The sequence below is a fragment of the Tachysurus fulvidraco genome, chromosome 15 (assembly GCF_022655615.1).
Source record: "Tachysurus fulvidraco isolate hzauxx_2018 chromosome 15, HZAU_PFXX_2.0, whole genome shotgun sequence".
Lineage (NCBI taxonomy): Eukaryota > Metazoa > Chordata > Actinopteri > Siluriformes > Bagridae > Tachysurus > Tachysurus fulvidraco.
Window position 1 is genome coordinate 7259277 of NC_062532.1, and position 21404 is coordinate 7280680.

The 21404-nt window shown below is 40.9% G+C and overlaps 1 protein-coding gene across 6 annotated transcripts in view; it reads right to left on the reverse strand.

The window, feature by feature from the left end:
* The window catches only part of LOC113659103 (trinucleotide repeat containing adaptor 6A), a 34827-nt gene that overhangs the window by 11720 nt on the left and 1703 nt on the right, over nucleotides 1-21404 (reverse strand). For 3 of the 6 annotated variants that reach the window (XM_047800532.1, XM_047800528.1, XM_047800529.1), the window contains exons 2-8: nucleotides 19936-19982; nucleotides 9753-10026; nucleotides 7952-7999; nucleotides 2867-5416; nucleotides 1189-1365; nucleotides 743-909; nucleotides 177-254 (exon numbers count right to left, since the gene is read on the reverse strand). In XM_047800532.1, coding sequence (XP_047656488.1) covers nucleotides 177-254; nucleotides 743-909; nucleotides 1189-1365; nucleotides 2867-5416; nucleotides 7952-7997 — 3018 coding nt within the window. In that variant the 5' untranslated portion in view covers nucleotides 7998-7999; nucleotides 9753-10026; nucleotides 19936-19982. Of the gene's footprint in view, nucleotides 1-176; nucleotides 255-742; nucleotides 910-1188; nucleotides 1366-2866; nucleotides 5417-7951; nucleotides 8000-9752; nucleotides 10027-18819; nucleotides 18993-19935; nucleotides 19983-21404 lie in introns of all 6 variants that reach the window. The other 3 variants (XM_027171677.2, XM_047800531.1, XM_047800530.1) reach the window with 2 other exon arrangements.

Here is a 21404-nt window from a genome sequence, read left to right on the forward strand (position 1 = left end):
CAGTGTTTTGAGCAAACGTGTCGAGAGGCATCGGTCTCCATTCCGCATGTTTGACATCATTTCCTAACTTCCATTGTGCCTGAATGTTCTGGACAAAACAAGATGCAACCCAGCCATGTTCAGGGCCTGATGTGTGAAAAGGGCTTTACAGGCATTTTAAAAGAAAACATGCTTACAGGGAAATTCATGCTGTTGAACTGCTTCACAAACTGGTTCATCCATGGATCGTCAGGCTTCCCAGTGCCTTTGTTCATCTGGAAGGGAAAGATTAAATGATTATAAATAGCAGTCAAGAACAAACGTATATAAACACTCATACACACACAAAGGTTACGTATAATACCAAAGTATATAAACAAGTATATTATATTGCGCTCATCGGCTATTGTGTGTATTCCGCCGGAACCTCCCCGATCAAGAATTGCAAATAGTAAACATGATTATTTTGATGCTAATCTTCACTAGCACTCCAATATAGTTGACTGCAGGTTATTTTGTTTTTAAAACATAGTGACTATGTTAAGCCACATTTGTTTCAATAAAAGTGCATAACTAAAAATCGAATAAAAGCTCTAATCGTTGCTTTTCTAGGTGAGCCAAAAGAAATTCTTTATAGTGGACCAAACAAATAAAAAAAAAAAATCTAATTTCCCTTCGAAAAATAAAATATAAATTAAGTTTTCTGGATGTCCTTCACAAGCTAATAAACACTAGCATCTGGCATACATCTCTAGGTAGCTACCTTTGGAGGGACCTTCTTCGAGTAGGACCAGTTTCCTGACTGATTCACTTCCTGTGGTGTGTTATTATTCCACATGCCGATCTCCACCTCTTCCTCCTCCTCCCCCCAATTAGAGGGAGCAGGCATCGCCATCTCCCCATCCCAGCTGCTCTGCACAGGCTTCGGTCCTGCAGCATCAAGAGAAAGGAAAAGACTACATGATGACAGAAATATTAGGAACAAAAATTATTTACAATAACGGAGAGAAAACACCACTCTGTCCTCAAAAATAATAATAATAATAAAAAATAATAAAAAAACAACAACAACTGTTTACTGTTGTAGATCACCGGGGAAGTTATATACATGTATCTGCTGCATCAAAAAGACTGCAATTTTTTTTCCCAAATATAATAAACGTTACCGATTAACCAACCGATTAATATTAGATTTACTCAGAGTCTCACCAGATTTGTGCTGATGTTGGGAGTTCCACCCATTTCCGGTGTTCTCTCTTCCTGGATCATCCCAGCTCGACCCGGAATCCACTGGCTTTCCCCATGCAGATGTACCGACGTCCACCGCAGGTTCTGTCCATGATGAAGACTCCCCTTTTTGAGGCCCAATATAAGGTTCTCCCCATCCTGCACATGTACATGTGGTACATCAGAAACACTATAGTACTTACTAGGTGGATCTTGTGAAGTAGACATATAGAGCATTTGAATTAGGGAATAATTGTCGCTGGCTAGATAGGGTGTTTAAAAGTGAACTTTTGAGAGTGCCTCTACCTTTAGTAGCGATTTCACTCTTCACGACACTTAGTACCAGTAGCACATGCAAATTGTGTGAGGTGTGGATTGTACAGATCACAACTCTTTTCTAGGCTGAAAGCACAGGGCATTGAATTGTGGCCATTACACTACCAGTAAAACTACACAGCAAACTTATCTGCAACAGATCTTTGAAGTAATCTAGAACTTTCATCCAAGAATTACATAGTACTCCATATGTTTAATGAATCATGTCTTAATTCTTTACCATGCACAGTTCTGAGATTATGCTCAAGTACAACGCTGTCCTCTAGCACCAGCCCTCACAATAAACCACCCATCCATAAAACACTTACATAACCCATGTTTACTCTCCTGTGTTGCGGATTGGATCAGTTTGCATCGGAACACTGTGGTTCCTGCACTTTCACCATTCAGCGCATGTCCTGCATTTCTCTGACGGAAATAGCTCAGTTCAGCGTGCTCCCCTGCTCAAGTTGCTAGCATATGACTGTAACCTTAGCCTGCTTCTCATCATGTACAGCTAAGCTCAGAGAAACACCATGTTGACCTTTCAAAGCTGTGGCTATGATACAAATCTGCCTAACACGCACAAGCACACAGCACCACTTTAAAGGACGGTTAGCACATAAAATTAAAACTACCAAAGCAATGAACACACATTTTGATATTGATGAATTGATGACTATGTGGATGTTGACAGAAAACCAGGTTACATGGCTTCTTTTTCCATATCCAATTATTGTTGCTAATTTTTATTTATTTATTTTTTTCAGATTTGTTTATTAACTCCGTTACTAAAAAATGTTTTATACTGGTTGAACCATATTAAATGTACCTTATTAGACACTGTTCCTAATATGTACACACTACTGAAATAATTCCATTATTAATGGTCTTCTCCAGGTTCTTCATAATAGGCAAAAGTTGTTGCATAACTATGAAAACTAATAACGATGCTAAAAACATCTGGCTAGTTTTGACATGTTTAACACACACCTCTCGATCGGAGTGTGTATGCATGATCGCCAAATTTCACTTTACAAACAAATTCTTGTATATTTCTGTTAGGAAAGAAAACTTTTTACAAAGCAAGTATGCACTGAAGACAGGAACATGACATGACACTATGGCTTTGTTAGCTAGTGCAAGTACTGAAAAGGATGAAGGGGGAGGGGAAGTAGAACAGAGTGTGCATGTAGGTGGGAGGACAGTGTGCAGAGAATTCCTAAGGCATGACTACAGAGCAGTGAATAAATACAGACTGTTAGTCACTGTTGGTGCACAAGGAGGGGGGGAAGGAAAAGGGAGAGGAAAATAAGAGGGGAAAAAAGGGCAAAGGGCACCATACCTGAGCTACAGCTCTTCTCTTTTTGCCCCATGGAGCTTGGGGCAGGAGGAGGTGGTTGTTGCTTTGAAATATCCTGCTCTCCAGAGTTGTTCTTGTTCCACATGTTCACATTGCCATAGTTGTACTTGTTTGGATCTCCCCATGCGGAAGTGCCATCATCAATCTCCATCCGGCGCCGGATAGATTCAGGAGAGGGCTCTTCCCAACCTGTTGGCGCCTCTTCTTTTAGAGCAGCAGGCACTGGACCTCCCAGCCATCCAGTCGGCTTGTTTTTGGCTACAGTTTGAGAGCCATTTCCTGATCTGAAGGTCCCTATGTTGGTATCCTGGCCTTTTCCCCATTCTGACTGGTTGCTGGATTTTGTAGCTTCACCCCAGGCTGGGCTGGAGTGACTTGGTTTGATTGGCTCACCCCAGCCTTGGTTCTGATTGTTAGTCTTCACAGATTCTCCCCATCCAGCTGATTGACCACCTTGGTCAGGAGTGATAGTGCTGCCGCTTCCTCCCCAAGTGTTGTTGGTGTTACAACGCCCTGTCTCACTCCAACCTGAACCGGAACGGTCGCTGTCACTATCCCACCCTCCAGATCCAGACTTCTGTGCCTCCCCCCAGTGGTTTCCTCTTGATCCTTCTCCACCCCAACCCTCCCCAGAAGATCCACTCCAACCTTGTTTCGTCTTTTGTCCATTATTCCAGGAAGATGATTTGTCATCTTTGGAGTTACCCCAAGATGAATTAGCCCTGTTCATGCCAGCTGAAGAGTCTTCCCAGCCATTCTGAGCTTTGGTCTCCCTCCAACCAGAGGAAGGCTTTTGCTCGCTCCATCCAGAGGCACCATCATTAGTGTTGGTGTTGGGTGTGTCTCCCCATCCACTTTGGGAGCTTGACGTTTGGGGTGAAACGCCACCCCATCCTTGGGACCCATTTGCGGTCTTCCTCTCAGAGCTGGATACATCCCAGGCAGTATTTTGACGGACTGGGGTCTGTCCCCATCCTTGATTGGAGAGCACCCTTGGGTCCATATCGGTTCTTGAGAGAGCTGCTTGTACCAAAGTTTGCTGGTTGCTCCTCCTGCGGTTGCCATTGCGCTGTCCATCCCTATCACTATGAGTTCCCAAGCTTTCTCCACTTCCTTCACTCCCTGTAGATTTGTTCCATGTGCTGCCTTGGGATGACTGACCACCGCTCCCTATTCCAAGAGCATCATCTTCCAAGGACTTCCACCCATTTGTTCCCTTCCTGCTCTCGCTTGTGCCATCACTGGAATGCTGATTGTTGCTTGGCAATGAGCCCCACTCCCCACTCGAGACTTTAGTGCCAGTGTTTGAAGACGTTGAGGAGGATGACGAGGAAGAGGAGGTGCTACCCCAGGGACATGAGGCTCCAGCAGCACCGATGCTGTTGCCTGCTCCCCAAGTCAAATTTTGAGAGGCAGTGGACTGAGAGTCCCAGCCTCCTCCACAACTGATGATCCCGTTATTATTATTATTATTTTTGAAAGAAGCAGCGCTCACAGAAGATCCATTAGTTCCGGACTGCATTAGAGTTGCATTCACAGTGTCGCCCACAGCTTGGCCTTTTGGGACAGAACATTTGTCTCCAGAGTAAGTAGTGCTGGGCGGAGCACCCCATGCTGTACCGTAGGACCCGCTGTTCATCCCCTCGCCGTTGCCATTCTGTGAAATGGAAGTGCCATTAGAGACAGGAGAAGTTTGGAGCTGAGAGGTTCCCCCTGTGCTCACAGGCCAGGATCGTTCGTTCATCTGCAGTGAGCCTGTAGAGTTTGGTAAACTAGAGGTCAAAGGGTTAGTAGTGTTATTTGGTCCGTTAAATTCAGTGTTAAGGTTTTGAGGCTGCCCACTTATGACCTTGCTTGTACCATTGACTTCAGGGTCGACCACCTTTTCCTGCAGGCCTCCCCAAGACATCTTAGAGTTAACACTCTGCATGTTGGGCACTTGACCTATGGTGCTTCGTTGAGTGTTGGCACCCCCGTTCCCATTGCCTAAAGCTCCGTGGGAGTTGGGAGCAGCATTCTGCAGAACAGGCCAGGCACCATGGTTGGCATTTGGGTTCAAAGTGCTTGGATTTACACCTCCATTAGTCGAGGGACCTTGGGTACCCCATGCATTCATTTTTCCATGACCACCTTCTGCCAGTTTGTCACTGGGGCTCTCTCCAGAACCTTGACTTGTGCTTAGCACTGAGCCCCAAGGACCCTTAACACTCCCATTAGCCACATTATTGCTGCTTTTTGCAACCATAAAATGAGAACCTTGATTGCTTCCTTGCCTATTGCCATTGCTGTCACCGCCAGCAATCCCAGACGCCATCATGCAGAGGTTTTTCTCAGACCCAGAGCTGGAGACAGAGTCAGCATCTATACATTCTGAGGCCAGCTCAGGGTCACTACCAGTGATGGAAGGCCAGGCTCCCTTATCACAGCTGTCTACAATCACTTTGCCCCAGTTGCTGTTTGAGTCACTGCAGGGAGAGCCAGAGCTCCAGGGTGAATTCTCATACTGAGGGTCCAGACCAGCGTGATCCAAACCTGCAAACACAAGTGATCACAAGAGTCACAAAACAATTCAGTCAAAACAGTTATAATAGTAACACAGTGCTCACCCAGACCCACCCTTCAGAACAAGATAACCTTAGACAATATATAACTTAAAATTTTTTAAAGAACAATTTTAACGTCTACTTGATAACAGTATTTTGTATAACTTACTTAAAACATTTCTTCCATCATAGCAATTTAAAATCCTCGTCCTATTATCTAGTTTGCCCTCATTAAACAGCTTTGAAGTGGATGAAGTCAGATGCTCCTACATATCAGCACAGCTAAAATTTCCTAGCTATTAGGGGTGGGCGAAATGACCAAAAATCTGTTTCACGGAATAAGTAATTTTATTTCGTGGTAGCGGTATATATCATGGAATAATAATTTTTCAGGTAAATCAACAAAAGGAATGTGCTTAATATATTAAATACCACTTTAACACTTTAAAAATAAAGAATAGGCTCTCGTCTTTTTTTTATTAATTTTTCTTTTATTTAGCATTAGTAGTGACCCACGTCCATACCACGGATGTCGCACCTCGTTTCACAACAAGTTCCTCCTCCTGCTCAGGATTGGTTTGTGGGATTTCTTTATCAGCATGCATGTCTTTCTCCATGTTTTTCTTCTTATCTACGCTTATGTACCACTTCTCAATCGTTCTCAGATTGCTACCTATTTTCATTTTGACTAAAATTGCTTTTAAAGAACAAGCCAAATGAGTACAAGCTTTAAAAATTACGTGCAACACACACTTAAGGGTTTTGCTTCAGATCACACATTGATTCTGGCATTTGTCAAAGTGCTTTAAAATAGATAGTCTCTACACACACAGGGAAAATTCAGTAAAGTTGATAAGCCACAGATCTTCACTGACCCAGACTCTAATACTACGCAACTAGTATTAAACTGGCAGACATTTCACACCACAGGAAGCGTCTTGTTCCAGCTTGGCTGAATACGAAGCTCAGCGCCCACCATTTTGTTAAAGCAGCATGACACTGCAGCATGACCAAGGATCAAACAAATAAAGTGAATACAATGACGAAAGCAAGAGAGAGTGAGAGCGCACATATTTTAAGGGTATACGGATATTTTTATTAAGAAAAAAAACTTTGCCACCGGTCAGACAAACGAGGTGACGATACTCAACATGCAAGTTCAAGTCAAAATATGCATTCCTTTCTTTTTTCCAGTAAGTTATTTCTACGAGTCTGTGCTTGCTGCTCTAAAAATGGCTGCCAAATCTCACTGAAGAGCAGTTAGGTTTGGCAACAGACGAAACAAAATAAAAAGAAGGAAACAAGTAGACCTTCTGAAGTGACAAAGACAGAAGTTGAATGAAATTACAATAAGGAAAAGGACTGGGCAGTCAAAGCCTACAATAAGCAAGAAGGCATATTTTTAAGCATTCATCGTTATTTTTCATTAAATCAAAATCGATTCAATGTGAATTAATTGCTAAAATTACTTAATCTCTGAGTATTTTAAACTGATGAATACAATGGGGAAAAAAGGTGTTCCTGCAGTTTTCAAGCAACCTAAAGCACACCAGTCATGTGTGCTGTATAATTCTGAACAGCAGACAATAGAGTCACTGAACTGGCATCAGCCAAATAAGATCAGTCTCTAAATCATATGCTAAAAACACAGGAGAAAGAGCAAGGATGCTCATATATTATTTAGGTCAGCAGTAAACGTTTTCAAGAAAAAGTGTAGAAAAGTGATGTCGCTTAAAACACCACACAATGGAAGAAAATTAAGAGGTACCGTACATCCCACCTAACGAATTTTTAGCAAGGTCTGTCTGTTTATATGCAGAATCGTTGTAACCCACATTTCACAAATGAATTCAATTCCATCTACTGAGTTCCAGATAGTGTTTTTTTTTTTTTTGGTAAAGCAGCAAAGCAAAAGTCTTCAAAAGTCAAATTCAAAGATCACTTTTGTCCTCGTAAACAATTAAGCCTCACAGGGTCTGTGCCCTTTCCATTTTAGAGAACCGGCCTTCACGGCAGGCAAATTTAATTTGGGTTTGGTCTGACCACTGCTTTATCTGTAATAGCATGGTTTCTGGTTATGCCATAGCAAGGGGTCAAAAATAGTACCCCTGTAAGCTTATAGCATTTTACACAATGCATGTGGGGAAAGATGTGATTTACCTCAGGGCCTTCATTTACTCTGCATACCTGCAGACAGAGGAAAAAACATGGACCGACCCTAACAGGACCATAAATTATATAGACATATAGATATTGATATATATATAGTCAAATACAAACTTACTGGGATGTTACACTGCCCTATTTCATGAAAATAATCAATCAGCAGTGCTACATAACCGCCATCACATCACCACACCCCCATCCCTACACCCTCCTCACACCCCCATCCCCTCATCCTCCTCACACCCCCATCCCCACACCCTCGTCACACCCCCACCCCTACACACTCCTCACACCCCACCCCACATACACCCCCAAGGCACACTAAAATTAGCAACCAACAACAAAAATAAAGTATCACCTGTTGGGTTAGGGGAGTGGCTGACCGAGTCCCGAATGGGAGCCATGCCTAAGAAACAACAAAAATATACTTGTAATATGCCAATGTTGTCACTATAAGCACAATAATAACGTTTCATTTATAAAGGACCTCACAAATAATGCATTAGGAGATATTAAAACTGGGTACCTAAAGCTAAACTTTATGATACCTTCAGAATGAACGGAACATCCATTTCATTACTACATGGGGCAGCATATAGAAAAAACAACAATTTATATTGGAGAAAGTAGATGCGATTCCATTAACAGTTAGAAGAGAGAAAAAAAACATAGCTCAACTGATTCCAGCACATGACAGTACAGATGTTTTTGCCAAACAAACTCATCTATTGCTTTGCATGTTGTGCAGGACCAAGTTATTTACTGTGCTCAGACTTGGGTGCATGCTGGTATGAGGATTGCGACCAAGTGCTAATAAAATTAATCATGTAAGCCATCATTTCACTAGGAGCTATAGGGTCGTGCGAACACCCAAGAAGCATTTGCATTTTGTGCGCAGGAGATTTACAATCTAGTCCTTTCACAACTCAGACAAAAGGTAGAAACCACAACGCATACAGTACCAAATGCGCTCATGTTAACGCTCATCTGTTAGCAATATCTATTAAACCAAAGCAAGGGTAAAAGCCAGATTGGTCTAGGATAATGTACTTTAATTTGGGTGGATTCAAAAAGCCACGTGGTATGGACAAAGCAGAGGTCAACCTGCAGTCAGCACAGAAATAAATAAATAAATAGATAGATAAACAAACAAACAAATAAATAGCTAGTAAAAAAAAAAAGAGTGTGTGAAGCAATAAATTCTAATAATTTAGCATCTCATTCGATCTTGCTGAAAAATTTAACAGTACGTTTAATGCTCTGCATGCTCCTCCATAATATTTATGCTACTGTATCCTGATAACTCAATACAGTACATAGATAAGTAATGTATTTAAAATGTAATTAAAACTACCTGCCTAATATATTGTGCTGCCAAAACAGCTCAGGATGTGCAGTGGTATCTGGGACCGAGACATAATTTGACCACCATGCTTGATGCTTGTTCAGACTGAGATCTACAGAATATGGAGGCCAAGTCAAATTTGAAGCATGACGAGGCACATTATCCTGCTGAAGGGGGGAATTGCAATAAACTGGCGCACTTGGCCTGCAACAATGTTCAGGTCGGTGGTACATGTCAGAGTAATAAGGACCCAAAACTTTCCAAGCACTTCCTCTAGTCTTGCCTTCTTCCCATAGTGCATCCTGCTGCCATCACTCTCTCAGGTAAGAGACAAACAGAGCTGAAAGAAAACCTGATTCATTGGACCAGGCTCTAGCATTCACAATTTACCCCTTGCTCAAGATGGATACAAAGATCACCCAGAGGTGTTGACACCTAATGTATCACCAGCCCCTGTCAGGTGTCATTGTAGCAATGTTACACATCAGGGGTTTAATGTTATGGCTGATCAGTGCATAACAAAATGTCCTATTAAGATATTCTAAGTGAACTGGCTGCAATGCAGTTAGAGTGTTTTTTCTGAATAGATTACAGAAGACATGTCGCGTTAAGTTTCAACGTGTTGCATAAGCCAATGTTTTCAAATTAGCATGCCCCATGCACTGTTTCCATACAAAACACTACAATCATCACTTGTCAGATTTTAGACGACACTATTTAGCCTATTAGCTAAATAGATACTCATGAGAAAATCAATGTGCAATAAATGGCATTATGGGTGACATTGTGGATACAGTGAGATAAATGGTCATACCTGAGACGTGAGCTTTGGTGCAGAATACTTCAGGCCCCTCAGCGTTTTGCTTCCCTCTGTGAATGGACGTGAGCTGCACTTGAGTTCCCAGGATGGCGGCGAGGGCCGCGACACGGCGCTAAACTTTCAGCAGTTGAATCCGGCTGAGATGTGGCGGGCGTTGGCGGTTTCTGCGCCAGTTGGCATTGCTGATGGCGCAGGATTCGACAGAGGTGGTGCTGTTTGCAATCGGCAGACTGAGGCTGGCAGGAACTGCACTCCGTATGTTCTGGCACTAAAGTGCAAAAGGAAACATTTAGATTCAGGCCTACTCAGTGTTACTAGTAATCTTTGCTATTTCAAATAAGTGAAATATTCCGACACAGGATTCCATTCCAGTGACATATGGACACTAAAACCATACACCCCTGCACCAGGTAAATGCAAATCTTCAGACACTACAGTATAAATAAGCCCAGAGGTCCCTGTTAAATGGTCAGAAGGCAACGGTTTGATTTTGTATGTTCATGCCTTTCCTTTTGAACAGCAAGCCTTTGTAACTGTTTTTAAATGCTTGACTGGTTTACACCACCTATTGCATCCACTATACCACGAAATACATCAGTATTGATGGGAATGGAGCACAGCAAGGTCATCAGATTAATGGTAGGTTTAAAGCTGAAGAATCATCTGTACATTATAGGTAGAATGAGAACATTAGATCAAACCTTAACACTCCAGACATCAATACTGGCACCCAACTAAGGGCCTTTTTACACCTGGTCACTTCATGTGTTTTCTCTGATCCGATAGCTATCTGATTTGTTAAAACTGTTCCATTTACATTAGGCCACATAAATGCATTTTGGCGAATCGGATATCAATCTGATCTTTCTACTCTCGTCCAATATGCAAATATGTTTGACCTCATTTCCGGGGTAATTGAAATGGAACACTTTGGTGTATGCGGTTTTCAGAATGCAATCAAAAAGAAGACGAAAAAACGTGTTTGACGATTATGCTACAAAAAACAGCATTTACTACTTGCTGCGTTTTAAGACCCAACGAGACACCTGGGTGAAGGATCACTTGCGAGGATCACAATAGCGCTGACGAATGAGAACAACCACATTTCATTTACACCTGTCCAGTATCATCTGAAATGAGTCCCAGACCACCTCCCGAAGTGGTGTGAACGATCAGATTTATATCCGTCTCCAAACGTTTCGAAGTGCATTTACACGTCTTTTTACCATCGGATCACAGAAAACGCATGAGGTGACCAGGTGTAAAAAGACCTTGCTGTGACCTTGACCCGGTTTGGATCAAATTCTAATTGGTTCATCAGCAGGTTACAACAAATTCAATATGAAGCCACTTGTTTGAGATCACACCTATAACAATTTCAGATACAGCAAAACAACGCCTCCAGCACAGACGAAAAATCTAAATGGTGGGGAATTTTATGATTCACTGTATTAGGGAGAATAGCCAGAATCGGCCTACTGTTTGCACCATAGGATTAATTTATTCTATAATCTGATTATAGAATAGTAGCCTTTTTTTTTTTAAATAATCCTCTAGAGATGTCAGGAGCGGCGACAACACACTTAACTTGGTACACTGCTTTCACAAACAGCTTGCTCACTTGAGGATGCAACACAAACAATACAGCACGGTGTTATCAATGTTCAACTAAAGCTTTTTCTTTTCATCTGCCCACCGCAAACGCAGCATTCAGACACAACAAGAACTGAAAAGGCGAATATAGTCTAGTGCAAGACCGATAGTACAGGGTAATGTTATTTCACCTTGTAAGTGGGTGAGAAGTACAGAAGTCTGTTGTTAGAGTTAAGTAATGATGTTTTGTGATTGGGTTGTAGGTGTATTGTTTTAAAGCATAATGTGTGCCACTTACAGAGGAACACCTGTATGTATTTATTTATCCAGTGGTCATAAATAACAAAGCAGCACAATGTTTAAAGTCTAAACCTACAGGTCAGACGTTTAAAACATCAAAATGCAATTCCAGTGAGAATTTTATAAAACCACAGACACGTGTCAACATCTGATTAAGTCTCGCACAAACACCTTGGTCCTGAACACCACAAAAACTAGAGATCATCGTAGACGTCAGGAGCTCCATTCATCTCCCTCTGCATATACATGGTGAGGTAGTAGAGTGTAAACAACATCAGGTTCCTTGGAGTGTACTCTAAAGGAGCTCACGTGGTTCAACAACACCTTATCTGATGAAATAGCACAACAAACACTACTGTTGCTACGGAAACTGAAACAGGCCAGACTTCCCTCACAGCACTGTTGAGAGCATACACACATATGGTGTCTCCGTGTGGTATGCTGGCTACACCTGAGAAAACAGCACAACGCATCATGGACACAGGACATCGTGCATGCTAGCCGACTGCAAACAAAGGCCAGCATCATCAAAATCTCCACTCACCCAGGACCCAGAATGTTTCTTCCTTTACCTGAACAAGGAACTGTTCTGATCTGTGAAAAGGTGCATCAAGTCACACTAGGGCTGAGTGATAAAACGATAATATGTATTGCGATAGACACGTGAACGATAGCGATAAAAAATGTGCTCGATAAAACATTCGATACTTTTTATCCTTCGTCGAAAGAAAAACGATGTTGCAAAGCAAGTTTGGTTGCATTATCAAAGGCAATCACTCTCTGGTAACCTAGCAACATAGGGAGCGACATGCTAACACCCAATCATGTAACAGTATCATGTTTGGCTGCGCCATATTGTTGTCTCGTGCTGGTCTGCTAGATTCCGCTTCAGTAACCGGCGACTGATAAGCAGAAAATGAGCGCCGCAGTGAGCGAGGAAATTGTAAGTAAAAGAGGAAAAGTCAGCTACTTTTTCATATTTCTGCAGGTTTTATATTTCAAACAATGTTACTGTAGTGTATCAGGTTTGTTTTTTATATTACAAATGTATCTCAGGGTGGAAACTATTCCTCGAGTAACTCGATTACAAAAATCATCGAGGCAAATTCATCTGCCTCGAAGCCTCTTAATTCATTTTAAAGCTTACGTCACATTCTTGTGCAAATATTGTGTGCGTGACAACGCGCTTACGTCAAAGCGGAAGGAGACGCGAGGAATTAGCGGTCTTTTGATTTGAGGGCGCGTGCTAGTGCGGCAATGAGCAAAGAGAAGAAACGAACAGGAGAAAACGACAGAAATTGTCCAAGGTTTGGGGTCATTTCAAATCGAAAAGTAAAGAAAACACCTACAGCCCTAATCTCAGTCTACCTCAGTTTTATGTTTACAAAACACTGCACATTTTTTAAAACACTTTATTCACCAGAAGGTGAACAGCTAGCGAACTTCCTCGCACTAAACTTGCACTAAATTCTCAGGTTTCCCTGTGTTTATATTTAACACTTTGAACTATTTTATTACACTTTAAGCATTTCTTACATTTTCTTTCATTTTGCACCTTAAATGTTAAGAGATAATAGTTGTGTTCATTGTGACTTTAAACTTTATGTTTACATTTTAATTATTTGAGTTTTCCTGGTTGTTGACGTTTCTGCCTTAATAACTGAGGGGATTATGATCAGAGGAAGGTTTAGCTTAAAATAAAAATGTTTAAATGTAATAAATTTTTCTCCTGGTCCTTATTTTAAATGGGTCATAAAAAATAATCAATAATTATCGATATCGACCGATATGAATGACTGATATCGTGATATAGTTTTCAGCCATATCGCCCAGCCCTAAGGGTGCTTTCACATCTGCCTTGTTTAGTTCGGTTGAATCGTACCAGAGTTCGATTGCTCGTTTGGGCAGGTGAGAATGCAGCAATCGAACTCTGGTGCGCACCAAACAAGCGTACCGAGACCTCCTTGAAGAGATGGTCTCGGTACGCTTTCAAACGAACTCTGGTACGGTCCGTTTGTGGTGAGAATACGGTGCGAGATCGAATATACCTAACTGCAAAAAGTATTGTGCATTTTGGACTAAACCAGCTGCCGTAGTGGGTCGTTGGCAATATTTTCGGAAGATGAGCATGTCACAGTTTCGCAAAAGTAATGCTCGCCGCCTCCTGAAGTGTCTTGAGATGCGTCAGCCATTTGCAGTGCATTAAAATTATATTTTCAAGCCAAACCCGCGCTTAATTCTGAAAATTAAGACTTTGCATAGAATGCTGTATACAAGCGATGTAGTAGATTACAACCACGAACATAATTGCAGCGCACAGTCGTCTCTCCATGGTGTACTGTATGCTGTATTTTCCCCTTTTTGTTTACTTCCGGAGTTTCGTTGAAATTTCCTGCACGTTTATTCTGACCAATCGAGAAGCAGTTTAGGAAATACATGTGGCCAATGAGTGATGTGGATGTTATCACATGACTGCATTTTGGTTCGTTTCAACTGGTGCGGAACAGAACGATCAGTGTGGTGTGAAAAGGAACCAAAACTGCTAAAAAGCTACAATGTATCATTTATTTGCTTTTGGTCCAGACCAAATGAACCGAACTATAGGTGTGAAAGCACCCTAAGTCACACAGACAAAGGAGCAATTAGAAGCAAAAATAGCTGACTGTAGGGAAGGAAACAGTCATGCTGCAACAAGTTTGCTGTAGAAAAGGCAATGTACAGCACTTTAATGCAGGATACTTGGTGGTGTTTGCCAAATACACAAAGATTTCTTTTCCATGTTGCTTGAATCTATGAAGCGAATTGAGACAAGGTCAAGAGATAAAGTTCTGAATCATCAGACTTTCCATTAAGCTCTGCAGTAAATATGACATTAAGCCCAACAAAACACAACAGAGGCCATACGAGGACGAACTACACCAGCATAACAGTTCAAATCTCTTTACCATGTATGGTCTGGATGATGGTCAATATTATTTAGAGTCGCACACGAGCTCGAACAAATGTAATGTCCAATATCACAATCAGAAGATCAACAAAAATAAAATGCTTTGTATTTCGCAACGTGTTGCTTTTTTTTTTTTTTGCCTATTTTGTGTCCTAAATGAACCTTAAATACCTGCTGTCTGAATTCGGAGCAGAGCAACAGAATGTCCTTCTCTGACGCATCTTAGCTTCCTGTGTCCGTGATGCCAAACAGATAAAGCCTACAGATAAATGTCTTCGTTTGCAAAACATTAACACGGGTTAAATTAAGAAAATAAAAGTGTTATTGCTGCTGTTCACCATAATGCACTTTGCAAAACATAACTGATTTTCTAAGAGCTCAGTTACAGCACACTGTTTTTTAGCCCTGACTTCGGCTTTGCAGCATTTCTGACCCCGTTAATGAGCGATTCGGCTGTAATGACGTGACGGGCACATGTGCCAGTGTGCCCCCAGATGTCTTCTCTGCAATAGTCCCAATATATTGTGCCCTTTTCCTTTCGATTTCCTTAAACATATGGATTAAAATCACAGGCCCTACAGTGAGTTTAATTTTAGCACTGAGAAATAAGCGCATGGGTAATGAGTTGAGAACGCTTAGGATAATCTACTTACAGGATCAGAGTGGTAAATTACTCCACTACAGACAAACTGCTAATGTAATGCTTGCATCTGTCTCCTGTTTGAGGTTTTTCTCCTATATAAATATTTAGATTTATTTTTTTGTAGGACAAATATGATATATGAAATAAATCAAATATGCTTCGATGCTACAGCCTGTGGCTTCAAAATCAACTTGAAATTAAGTCACTTTTACACATTAAACAAAGAGAGCCGAGCGACTGGTTAAATGTAGAAGACGCGACCAATAGGCGTCTGGGTTGCCAAGGCAAGTCAGCGGTCGCCACAGACACCCTCACTGCCTCAAGTCAGGAAGGCGTTCAGAAGACGTGTAGCAAATCTGTTCTGTGTTCCTGTCATTACTTAAGCAATTACTAAATCTGATTTCTCCTAGAAATTATCACACTATTTCCAAAAGAGAATTAAAGGCTGAATTATCTATTGGGTTTTGCCAAATGCGTCGGTCGTCTTATTTGAGTGACGTCTTGACCTAGAGGTTGGCAAAAATAACACAAACGCCCTTTGTTATAGTGGTTAATGAGATTTGTGTAGGCTACCGTGTGATAATCATAAGGACCAATGATAGGGACCATCCAAAATCTAGGAAGGATCGTGTCCAAACAAAGAACAGAGAACTTCACAAAGCCAACATCCATGTGAAAGAGAACGAGTGATTCATTACATTATTCCCAACAGAAAGCAGAGTTTATGGATGGAGAACTTCCATGGAAGAGTACAACTTGGACTGTCTGGTTCCGACTATCAAACATGGGGAGTGAATCTGTAAAGATCTGGGCAGCCATATTTTGGTATTCTGCTGGCCACATCAGTTTACATAGACGTTGTCATAGAAGTGATCAGCTGCATACTATGGTCCAAATCTTGTTGCCAATGATAATGAATAAGATTTTAAATGCACCTATGCACACAGCAAAAAGAGTCTGAGGAGCACCAGTATGAACATCTGCTCTGGCCAGCTCAATCACCTGACTTTAGATCAATGTGGTAAGTTTTGAAGAGAAGAACGAGAAGCAGGTTCAACCACCCTAGGAGATATTCTGCAAGATGAATGTCTGAATATTTTCGAATGCAATTTTGTACCCTTGTATGATTCTAACCAAGAAGGTTGAAAGTTGTGTTAAATGCGAATGACGGTCCGTCATCTTAGTAATATAGAGATATTACATAATTCTTTGTGTTCACATTATTTTGTCTAACCCCTGTATATGACAGTGATTTTCTATGCAGATGTTACCTTACGTTGGAGAAAAAAAAAGGTTTGAATGCTAGTACTTGCAATATTCATTCTTATTTATAGTGTAAGTACCAGTGACCTGCTACCAAATATTTCCTACTAGCTGTATTTTTAAACACTTTAAAATCATGAAATATGGAGGTTTTAAGGGGGTGCTGAACCACATCCTTGGGTTAGGTGGTAAAACTTACGACTGACTACACACTCAAAAAGGGAAAGGAAGAAAAAGAAAAAGAAGCATTAAGGAAAGCGAGAGCCTGCTGGCTGATTAAGGAGGCTTTATAATGGCAGATACAGGTATGTAGCCTTACCTTCTATTAACAAATGCACAATACTTTCATCCATCGATATTTATAAATATTGACTAACATCACTGGCAATTCATTAAATATTTCACCACACATTTGACACAAACAATCAGTGATGAATAAAAGAAAACACTACAAACCCTAGTAATATTATTGCAGATCAGGTAAAAGTTTTATTACACAGGATGGTTTAAAAAATTTTTTTTTGATAAACGAATCCAAACCGAATGCTTCAGAACCAAACAGTAAAATGAAGCCAGTGCACCGATTTAAACATAAGTGCACCATGTTGGATTCTGGTTTATAACACAACACCCTGTATCTATAGCTAGCGGGTCAGCTTTGGCCTTGACTAAGCGGTTTCACTGCCTGACCGTAAGCCACTGTAGCTAATCAGACCGTAGTCTCCAACACTAATGCCAGAACATCCAAACAAAACAGTCCTGGATCTAATGCCACTGTATCTAATCTAAGCAGTCTACTGTGCATTTCTGAAGGTCATTACAGAGCGTTGAGGAGGTGCTGAAATCTCCAACAACCCACATAAAAATGCAAAAGGGGAGGGGAAAAAGAAAAAAAAACACAACAAAGTCTGTAGACTGGGCTAGAGACGATTGGTGATAGAAGCTCCAGGCCAAACAGTTTGATTATTTTAAATGTTTGCCAGAAAATGTGACTCTGTAGCTTTAAGACAGACAAAAAGAAAGCCTGTATCTCATGAGTAAAATATGTTATCTGACTTTGAATTAGGCCAAAAACACTGAAGAATTCAGTAAGGATCTCTGCCGCTATTCAACACATAGCGTTGTTTATATCATTAACCTCGATTTTATAACAGCTTTTGCTCTGTTGCACAATTATTTATGATCTTTATTTTTTTATTTAGCATAGCTAAATTTGGAATTCATTATTAAAAGTGAGTAAATGTTAACGTCCGGCCATGACGCTGCCTTCTGGCACCGACTTGTTTATCTCAAATGCTGGTCGAGAGACCGAGAGAAGCAAATCCCAGAGACAAATATCCCAGACTTCATTGTAGAGCAATGCAAAACAAAATGAAGTAAATTAGGCTACAAGTTACCACAACTGCAGCAAGTAGCAAGCTTTTTATCTCAGCTGGGTGGAAAGATTGTACACTGAAAGAGGAGAGATTTCATGTCATTTCATGCCTACATAGTCCTTCCGTTCTGGATGACCAGCTCATGTGTTTCAATGACGATGTAAAGAATATGATCACAAGACCAGGTGCTTGCCCAGTCTCATGTCTGGGTTCCAAAGTAAACTGCATGCAGTTATGCAAAAATGCATTAACACCCTAAGCAACTACTGGAATTATTTGAATCTGGACAATGTTTTCTTTTCCACCGCGGAACCAATTTTTCTGTGCGGTCTTGCATCTAATCGAGCTAATCGATATGCCTTGTTGTTTTCTGCATGAGTGAATATATAGAAGTATAAATAGGGAAAGAGTTGGGTGCTGTGACCACTGTAGAGGAAGCTTACTTAAACCTTCTTAATCTGCCAGGCAACTATGAATGAAAAAACGATACATAATCTGCTTGTCAACAGGAACCAGGTCTACCGAGTTGTCTGGCAGGTTCCACATCGGAAAAGAAAAATAGTATCATTTCACTGATGCACTTCATCCACTTACATGTACCTTCTCAAATTTGGACTGGTTTATTTGTAGATCATTTTGTCCATTCAAGTTTAAATATCTTTATAATACAATCGTGAGCAATGAACGTTCTGTTTTAAACAGGGTTGAAGTAAACAAACACTAAGTATTTTCCCCTGATGTATTCAGTCGTCTTCTCTCTTGTAAACAGCCTCATCTTCCGCAGATAAAGCCACTGTGACAACAACATCCTAATCTACATCAAAGCATGCAGACATTTTGTCTCAACAGTCGTTACTTTCTCTTTACTACCCCACCCCTTTCGCTTGTCTGGCAGCTCGCAAACACCCAGAAGCTCTGGAAAGGGAAAATAAAACATACCATACAGGAAGGTTCCGGCTTTCAGGGGCACCGTTGACACCTGGCATTAACATGCGGCTCAGGTCGTCAGCTCAGAAGTGGCCAGCCGAGACAGACAGTCACTCAAACACAGCCTTTTCAAGTGCCTCAATGCATCTACAATGTCCACTTGTGACTAGAGAAAGTGGACAAATCTGCCAAAAGCACAACAGTGTCGCTTCAGAAACAGGCCGGACATCACTAGTTTAATCAAAGTATAGAAATGTTTTTATTTTTTAAATGGAAAACCTGTGTTGCAGACTATTTTGGTAATAGCAGTAGATAAATCAGTAGTAAATTTCTGCCCTCTTTTACACACACACAAGCTCACACACAGAAAACCTCGATTAGCTGAAATGGTTGTGATTGATAATGGATCAAAAGTAAGTCAACGGTCATTTCTACCTGAAAGCATGACGACGAACAGCGTTCAGCACGATCGGGATTTGACAGAGCAAATGTTGTCAAATCAGGAAGCAACAACTTTTCACAACGTGGTACATTACAAAACTCTGCAACTTTACAAAAAAGACTGGAGCTTTTACTAGCCTGAACAATGGAGCTGGGAGTGCACAAATAGAACTCGAGCTCTAATGAACTTCTACGTGAAACCGGCTTATGTTATCTCTCACGCGTTATTAAAACACGACAGCTCATTAAGTCAGAGGCACCAAATGTAAGTCAGCAGCTTATAACTGGTCCAGATATAGCGAAAAGAACCCCAATGGTCACCCCACATTTTGTATGCCTAGAAACATTCAAGAAAAAGGTGTTCCAGTCACATTTCTTTTATTTTTTTGTCCTTTCGGACCCTTGCGTGCGTTTGACATCTTATATACCAACAGATCCATCTGCAGCTTAACTTCAATCAAGGAAAAACTTGAAATCAGTCAAGTGAGCATAAAAAAAAAAAAATCTACTCCCTCACTCACACCCGTTTAAATCAGTAAAGCTTATGCAGCACTCTGAACCCCTTTAACAAAAAAAAAAAAAACTGCTTATGCTAGCAGACTCTCTGAAGCTTTGTATGAGGCATGAGTTAGAAAAAAACAGAAAGGACACAAACACACCCCGATGTATGAGTCGAGGTGAACTAACCTGTTTCTTCTCTGTCAACGTCTTTGGTGACAACAGCATCCAAATCTCTAAGTAAAAAGAGAAAGAAATTATTAAAACCGACTCGACACGACTCATTCAACATTAACATAAACAAAAGATTTCAAACTGAAACTGATAATGACTGTGGTATAACATGAAGTGTAATTTGGTCCCAAATGGGCAATACTACCTAGGAGGCCCTACACAAGGTGTAAAATATTGACTTCAGCGCCCTACACAGTGCACTACTGATCGAAAAGGGACCCATTTGGATGTCAGCCAACAGCTCCATTAATAATAACTTTTACCTGGTCTCGCTGAAAGCCTACACAACATCATGTAATGTAAACATCACACACAAATCTCAAAAAACTCAAACTAAGTTCAAATTTAGTTTATTGCCAGTTGATGAGAAACTCGTGTATCACGTTGTGCCGCCGGGTCAAGGACTTCAGATATCAAAGACGCAGCCATTAAATAAACAAAAATTGTACATCATGTTGTGTGTTTTGGTTTGTGGGCAGCATTTTTTTTAAGGTGTTCTAATGATGTGTCTTAAGCATGTACGAATGCGTGTCTTAACGGTTATGAGATTTTATCTTCTATAAAATGACCTGTAGAAGGAAACCCAGGATATACAACCTGTCTGAACTGACAAGTTCACATAGACTCCGTTATCTCCTGAGGGAAATATAAGGTTTTACGATTTTTCGTTAAACGTTCCAGAAGGCACTCTATTCCATCACGGCACAGCGAAAGCAATTTAAGTTTGAAATATGAATGTGTTTTGTATACAACTTACAAAAGGAGTTGCCAAAGAAAGTGACACTTAAGTTATTGAGTTCCTACAAAGGGTAAGGTCATGTGACTACTTAATGATTAAATAAAACCCAAGTGCAAGTCCTACAAAAGTGTTTATGATAAAGGTTGAACGGTGGTAAAATTAGGTCTATGTTATGCACATGCAGGGGTGAATTCTCTTGCTTTTCACCCAGCATTGCCTGCATAAACTCTGAGGCTCTGGATCGGCCATGTTGCTTGTAGAAATAAAGAGGTTACAGAAGAATGTGGTACCCACTGGAATTCTTAGTGACAACCATGCATACATCTTCAACACATTAGCACTCATGTATACATTGATCTCCTATGCGACGTGAATTGATCACAAGTACTAAACGTCCTACAAAAACATAACTTGAACTCCAGTTTGCTTTCCTCATTGGTACAATTCAACCTCCCGATTGAGCAGAGACTTGGTACTGCAGCAGTCTACTACTGCGAGGAAGCACTTCCATGTGAAATCGACCCATTCACACACGGAGGATTAAAAGTAGCCACTAAATGCCATGTTAGAGCCATAACATTGCTGTTCACCCGAATTCAAACTCGAACTGTGTGTTTAGCAATTTCACACACAGCAACATTAAACACACCACAAAATACTTTCAGCAAAAACATCAACCAATCTA